At 37.4% G+C, this 7655-nt stretch overlaps 2 protein-coding genes across 2 annotated transcripts in view; one reads left to right on the plus strand and one right to left on the minus strand.

The window, feature by feature from the left end:
* Positions 1–7655, minus strand: part of LOC109422664 (cytochrome P450 4d1-like) — a 505971-nt gene that overhangs the window by 359002 nt on the left and 139314 nt on the right. The window lies entirely within an intron of this gene.
* LOC115260171 (putative Dol-P-Glc:Glc(2)Man(9)GlcNAc(2)-PP-Dol alpha-1,2-glucosyltransferase) lies at positions 38–7653 on the plus strand. Its single transcript, XM_029861079.2, has 4 exons — positions 38–342; positions 409–879; positions 937–1125; positions 7053–7653. The coding sequence occupies exons 1-4, from the start codon at positions 187–189 to the stop codon at positions 7620–7622; spliced, it is 1386 nt and encodes a 461-aa protein (XP_029716939.2). The 5' UTR covers positions 38–186; the 3' UTR covers positions 7623–7653.

A 7655-nucleotide genomic window follows, 5' to 3' on the forward strand; every position in this document is an offset into this window, starting at 1 on the left:
ATATTTCATCCAACTTCCAATTAGATTCCGCATCAAGTTTGTTGTGTTGTCACCGGCAAAAACGTAAATAAATTTCCCGTCATCAAAACATTGGCTAGCTTGTCTTGTCCCATTCGCCGCATTAGCAGTTAACTGAACTAATCAATGATCTGCGCTTGTTGAGTTGAAAGTAAATTCGCAACCAAAATGCGAAATCAGTTCATATTTTTCGCATTTATTAGCGCATACTCGGCCGTTTCGTTTCTCCTGTTCAACTTAATTTATCGCACCTCGAAGGTTGTGATCGATGAAGAGTTCCACTTGCGCCAAGGTGAACACTACTGCCACGGACGATTCGATGTAGTAAGATTCCTTCGATATATCAATGTCTAACTTTCTGCCTTATCAAAACAATTTACAAACTTTCAGTGGGACAGCAAAATCACAACCTTCCCGGGCCTCTACCTGGTCTCGGCCTCATTCCTGGGCCCATTCCAGTCCTGTTCGATATATCACCTTCGCATGATCTCGCTGATCGCCTCCATTGCCAACGTCTACCTGATCTACATCATTCGCAAGGTGGTTCTCGCCAATCGCAACCCCACATACCTGCTGCTGGAGTCAATGTCGCTGGCAACACTGCCCCCCTTGTACTTTTTCTCGCATCTCTACTACACGGACGTGCTGTCGGTTACGATGGTGCTGACCATGGTGTACTTTAGCCTGAAGGGAATGCACAATTGGGGCGGTATTGCCGCCTTCATGGCCATTTTGATGCGGCAGACCAATGTGGTGTGGGTTGGAATGGTGCTGGGCAATCAGGTCATCAAGACGGCCATCGATCTGTGTCAGCCGGGCGGAAAGGGGTCCTCACGAAAGGGGCGCCATTATGGATTCGCGGTATGTTAGTGATATCTAATGGGAAACATTTGATTCTAACTATAAGCTTCATTTTAGGATTTATGGCAAACAATTAAAACTATGCTCCGGAAACCTAAAATAATGATTGATCTGCTCAGACATGTATTGCCCAACTATTTCGGATACATTGTTAATATAGTGGGTTTCGTCATTTTCTTGTTTGTGAACGGATCTATTGTCATCGGAGATAAAACTGCTCACGTGGCCAAGCTACATGTACCTCAGGTATGTACTTTTATGTATCTTTGTAATTCTTGCAGAAACCAGGGTTGTCATTTTCATAAAGTCTGAAATTTCCAGTTTTCAATGCTTATTTGTTGGAATATGATTAAAAAAGAGTAAAAACCACTTTAGTTCGCTCAAATCAATGAAGCCTTTGCTCCTCGAGGGGGTTGTCAAGACGCCAGAAATGGAGATGTTTTCATCAATTGGGTTCTTTAGGGGTATCCAGATTATTGCATAATCGGAATCTTCGTCCAAAAATTAGTCGAAATCCAAAATTTCATCATTTTTGGTGCCCGGGAATATTTTAATAATTGAGCCAATGCTTATACTTGTATGTGTGCGAACAAACTTTTGTTTACGTTACATGTGAAATTTACCACAATAAGTTGATCAAAAAAATTTTCATTTCCGATTTATCTAGGTAGTCAAAGCAAGAAATCGAAAGTTAAAGAGTAGGTCTTCCAAATGTGGAACAAGAATTGTTCATTTGTCGGCAAATTTAAAAGTTCTGGAGAGCTAAAGTTGAGCCATTTGTATGGAAACTTAACTTTTTTGAGCTCCGTCTCGAAAGGGATATGCGTTAATTCCCGTCTCATTAGACGGAAAATAGTCACTGATATTTCTACTTAACTTTGCCAAAACATCATTAGATAGAAGCAAAAATATGTATACTTTCAATAACTAGTCTCTAAAGCACTGCCCAACAAGCATTGCTGTACAACGGCTGAATAAATCGCATTTATTCAACAACAGCTATAATCTGCAGGAAGTAGCAAAAAAGCAACTTCAATGGAAGCGAAGGAAGTTAGAAAAGAACAGGAGATAATCATTTTTTTCTTTTTTCTTTGTCTCACCTTTGACAACTTTTGCTCCAGAGACTTGGTACGATATTTTGACCGTATATCAGCCGAATAATTCGCCAAAAGTGGCTTTTGAGCAGCTCTATAAGAGGATATAGAACCAATTAGCTCTGTTAGCCAGGTTCTGCATTCGGCTATAGAGCCAACCTAATGCCATTTTTACGGTTTAATGGTTACTTGGGTAGTAAACTTTTTTTTCAGTTTTGTATATGATGAAGGAAATAGACATGGAGTAGACGAAAATAGAATTCGAGGGACAATAGGGTCCCAAAATTAAAGATGAAATCTCGCTTTCATTGTATAATACGATCAAATACGGTATTCTATTCGAACTCTAAAAATGAAGGAATAATGAGAAAATTCGAAATAATTAAATGGTAAAAAAGTCCTAATTTGACATTTGAGGTCGACTTTGGCGTAATGAAACTGTTGGATTTCATGAGGAAATCCTTTAATACACTTCTGAGGAATCCCTGGAGTAGTTCTGAATGGAGATATCTCTGAAGAATTACCAAAACAATACAAAAATTTCTCACATAATTTTGGAAGGGATTAGTACACAACATTCCTGAAGAAAATCCTGCAGAAACAAAAAAAAAACTCTGGATGATTTTTCTATAAAACCTCCAGAAAATATTGTTTTTGAAAAAAAAAAACTCTGGAAGGAATTCTTGGAAGAATCGGATATTCCTTTGCAGTTATAAATCTACGAGTTTCTTGACAAATCTTTGTAGCATGAGAAAGAAAAAAAGATTTTTTTTGCAGGCAATACTGGGAGAATCTTTGGAAAAGCTCCTGTTGCAACACCGAAAAAAAACCGAAAGAAACCCTTAAGAAAGGTTTTTATAAATCCTAAGCTCTCCCTGGGAAAACCTTAGAAGATTTTTTTTTGTTTCTTTATTATAGAGCAGTGAAGAGAATTGTCAGACAAAATAGGCACAAAACAAGCAACAAAGAAGGTGCGACGATTAGTCTTTATCCCTACTGGTGACAGATAATGACATGATCTCGAAATTTTTTGTTGCAGACAAAACGGAAGCTGAATTTGTTGCGTACTTTTCAACTCGTGAATAATCAACTATTACTAACCCAAAATCGAAACTGTTTGATGATAGAGCTTCACCAGAGTTGCAGTGTTTACCGACTCGAAGTTACCGTTCGAAAATCGTAATGCAAGGCTTAAAAATCTCTAAACTCGTGGTGTACGATGTCAATCCCATTATTTTCAAGTTGGGACAAACTTATGTCGCATGGGTTGTTTTGTCGCAACAAATACAGGTTGCGACATTGTCATTATTGTTGCGCGATGGTTGAATTTTGATTCCCTGCTATAGAGGTTTTCTGGCCTACGGCTGGTTCTCCTCTATTAGAAGAAATTCTTCAATATCATACAAACGAATTTCTTGAGAGATTTGCAGAAGAATTGCTGGAGAAATAAAAAAAACTCCTGGAGCGTTCTTCGAAAATTTGAAGAAATGCATGAGGGATTACATGCACAAACTCCAATAACAATCCTTGAAGGAATTTCCTTACGAGTACCTGAAGGAATCCCAGAAGAAATTTATGTATTTTTTTAAATTCCTCATGGAAAGTTTTAAGATTAGTTATTCGAGAAATTTCTTTTAAAAAAATCCTGAAGATCAGCCTAATAAAATACATCGAGAAACCCCAAGAATCTCTGGAGAAATATATGGAAAGGACTGCATTCTAAATAGATACTTCATTACATTTTTCATTTATTTGTAACAGAAAATATAATGGTTTCCTGCTGAACTGATGTTCTTCAAAAGGTTTGTTTAATATCTGTCTTGGGATATTTGACCTTATTTAAAGATTCAGTTCACTAACGTACTTCCAGGGCTAATCGAAATGAATTGCATTAGTTTACGTTTAAAAATGAATATCGTTGGCGCAGCTTTGATGTTATCCAGAGTTTTGGAGGAACTTTCGGAGGAATTCGAGCTGCAATCTTTCTAGAAAAGTCTGCAAGAATCTTCTTTCTATAAAAAAAAATCGCAAAAAATACACATATTGGTCATTCTTATTGCCATGGAAAGTTTTGAGATAAATATTTTGAGAAATTTCTTTAAACAATCCTGAAGAAAACCCTAAGAAAATTCATTGAGAAACCCCTTCAAGAATCTCTGGAGGAATTTCAGGAGACATTTCCGTAGAAATACATGGAAAGAACTGCAAAGGGGCGCTAAATTTTGGAAACGTTGAGTAACCAGCTCTCATTTTACCATAACAGTACTGGCTCCAAACTTGTGAATTGTGATTTCCTGTGAATCTCTAAATTAATCCCTGAATGAATTTACGACGAAATCTCTAGCCGACCTCCTATAAAAATCCGTGGAGGAATTTTTTAAGCATTCTCAGGAGGAATGCCAAAAGGAATCTAAAGAAAATTCTTTAGGAAACCAATGGAGGATTTTCTGAAGATATTCATTCAGGAATACTTGAAGAAACTCCTACACTGGTGGTATTCCTTAAGGATTATCTTGAGAAATTTTAAGAAGAATTCCTGGAATAACCCCTTAAGGAATCCCTTGAGGAGTATCTGGTAAAACAAACGGAAAATTATTTTAAAATATTCCTAAAAAAATCAACAAAAAGTTTCCAAAGGAATTCATGCTGATATTCCCAGGACATATTTTTGGAGGAAATTCTGAATTATGTCACTAGAAGATTTCCTAAACGAATTCATGAAGTAGTTTCCGTTAGGAATCCGTTGAAATCTTTCATAAAGAATCCTTGCGGAAATTTGAGGAGAAATTCTCAAAAGATTATTTAGGGAAATCAACGTAGAAATTTGTAGATCCGAAATATTCCTTTTCAAATTTTTCGACTGAAAGAGTAAGAGCTGTAATTTCTTTCAGGCAGTCTAGTGTGTTGGTTCACCATTCAACCGGGATGGAAACGACGAAGCAAAAAAAAACAATTGATTCATGAGCCAACTAACAAGACTGCAAGCCAGAAATAAATTATCGCTGAAATCCGTGAAAGATTTTCTGGAAAAATCATTGGGAGAGTTTCATCTAATTCATAGAGCACTTTTGGACGAAATTTATGGAAATTTTTTTTGGAGGTGAAGTGAAGAAGTTTTTGGAGGAGCTTTAGAAGCTATTCTTGGAGATTTTTTAATGGAATCCTTGACAGAATTTATGTACGAAACTTTGGTGAAATTTATGAAATTATAATTTTTGAAAGGATTTGTTGGAAGAATTTCTAAAGCAGTCAAAGGGAGGTATTTATGAGAAATTTTGAGGTAGAGTTCCAATTTCTAAACGTATGCTTAGAGGATTTTATAGAAGCATCACTGAAGAATTTTCTTATGGAATCTTTAGAAGATCTAAGATCTCATATAAAAAAAAAACTTCGGAGGAATTTTAAAAAAAGTGTTTTTGAAGGAATAACAAGAGGAGTTTCTAAATCTGTCCCTTGAAAAATTTCAGAAAAAATGCCAGGTTTATGTTTTAATAAATTGCGAGAGAAATTCATAAAGGGATACGAGAAATATTGACCGAAAGAACCAGTCGAGAGATTTCTGAAGGAATACTTGAAATTTCTAAAGAAATTCTTAAAGAAATTTGTGAAGCAACGCTTGGAAGATTTTCTGCAAGATATTTCTAAAGAAATTGCTGGAGAAATTTCTGAATGAAGTAAGTTTTTTTTTTAATTTTTCAAGGGATCTCTAAGCGGTTCTCAGTAAAATCTCTGCAAGATTGTTTCAAGAATTTCGTGAGGATTTTGTTTTGGAAAACGTGGAGAAATTTCTGGAGAAATCTCTAGAAAATCGCCTGTAAGCCTTTCTGAAAAAAAAAATCTGTAAAAAAGTCCTGATTTTGCATAGAAATCTCCGCAGGAATTTCTAAAGGAATTTCGAAAGAGAAAATTCTGAATTGATATATAGAGGCACTTCTCGACTCCCTGGGCATAGTGTATCATTGTCCTTGCCTCACAATATACAATTTCATGCAATGGCAGGCAAAGAAAGCAATTAATAACTGTGGAAGTGCTCAAAGAAGACTAAGTTGAAGCGAGGCAGGCCAAGTCTCAGTTGGGACGTAGAGCCATAAAGAAGAAGAAGAAGAAGGCACTTCTGAAAGAATTCGTGGAGAAATTTTTGAACAAAAATTGATGCAAGATTTTTTACAATAATCCTTGGCGTAATTCGTGGAAGAATCTTTCCTAGAGGAATTTCTCTAAAAATCCCTGGAGGAAATTCTAAAGCATTCCCCAAAGAAAACTTCCCAGTGAATCCTTAGATAATGAGTTTCTGGAGAATTTTCCAAATACACTTCTGGAAAAAAATCATTATCATCCATTAAATACGTCAAGCTAAAAATGGGAATTTGTCATCCGCTTCCCTCTACGTTAGCGTTTTTTTTCTTTACAAGTTTAAATATAATAGTTATCGCCATAGTGGTTTCCTATTTGGAATAGGAAATCGTGGAAATTAAGAAAGTTTTCAGGCTGATCTATTATTAAAGATTTAGTAGCAATAATTTAAATGCATCTTGTCATCAAACCTCTTGAAATGATGTTAAATTTTTAGTTATCTTAAATAATCACTAGGGCCTAAGAGGGAACCCCTATGGCGATAACTGGTACACTCAATCTATTATTTAGGTACTTGTCACACATTTGATGAAGTCTGATATGCTCTTCGAAAGTTGCCTCTTACTGCTTCTTCATCCCTCGACGTTCAGCATGATTCTCGCTAAAGCGTTGACAGCCTTCGCCGCCATTTCGTAGGCATAGTTGACGTAATCCTTGAGGCTCAGACGATCATCGACTCATCGACAGTCATCTATCTTTCAAGTTTCAACAAAAGTCATTTAGTCCTTCGTCAGCATTTCCACTTTTCAAGCGTCTCTCCTACTATCAAAACTACATTGTTTACGATTCTAACGATGACGGCTTCATTATTTTTCATAATTTTGGGGAGTCTGTCAAAATAGCTATATCAATCCTTTTGTTGTTTATAGAATAATCTCTGATTTGTCTTCACTCCTAGCCCACATTGCACACTTCTCATAAACTAACCCATAAAATCTGTTTCAGATTTTCTATTTCTCACTCTTCTTCGCCGCATTCAGCAGCTCCCACGTGCTGTCCACACTGAAGCGGATAGCTCGATTCATGCGTAAGAAGTGGGCAATGACCGCCCTCTGCATCTGCCTCTTCGCCGCTGCCATCCACCTGAACACCATAGTCCACCCGTACATGCTGGCCGACAACCGACACTACACGTTCTACATCTGGAACCGCTTCTTCGGCCGCTGGTGGTTCGCCCGATACCTTCCAATCCCAATCTACTACGGCACGTTGGTGCTAGTGGTGCTGATGCTGTTGCCGAGTAGCAACAACCACGAACAAACCGTGGGATTCAGCTTGCTTTGGGTGGCGGCCACACTCGCCTCGGTAGCACTACAGCAGCTGATCGAAGTCCGATACTTCATTCTTCCGTTTCTTTTGCTGAGACTGATTCAAACTAACGTCCGGACATCCAGCAAACTGCTCACGCTGGAGGTGCTTGGAAACCTGGCGGTAAACGCCCTCACGGTGTATGTGTTTGTGAAGAAGGAGTTTTACTGGAAGAACTATCAGGATGCCCAAAGAATTATTTGGTAAGGAGTTAAGGAATAAATAACACAAAACGGGAGA

The sequence above is a fragment of the Aedes albopictus genome, chromosome 3 (genome assembly GCF_035046485.1).
Source record: "Aedes albopictus strain Foshan chromosome 3, AalbF5, whole genome shotgun sequence".
Classification (NCBI taxonomy): Eukaryota; Metazoa; Arthropoda; class Insecta; order Diptera; family Culicidae; genus Aedes; species Aedes albopictus.

Excerpts from the sequence above, each read along its gene's own strand:
- LOC115260171 (XM_029861079.2), top strand. The coding sequence starts at position 187 with ATGCGAAATCAGTTCATATTTTTCGCATTTATTAGCGCATACTCGGCC. Across the intron at positions 343-408 it reads GCCACGGACGATTCGATGTA|TGGGACAGCAAAATCACAAC; the intron begins GTAAGATTCCTT and ends ACAAACTTTCAG. Across the intron at positions 880-936 it reads GGCGCCATTATGGATTCGCG|GATTTATGGCAAACAATTAA; the intron begins GTATGTTAGTGA and ends GCTTCATTTTAG.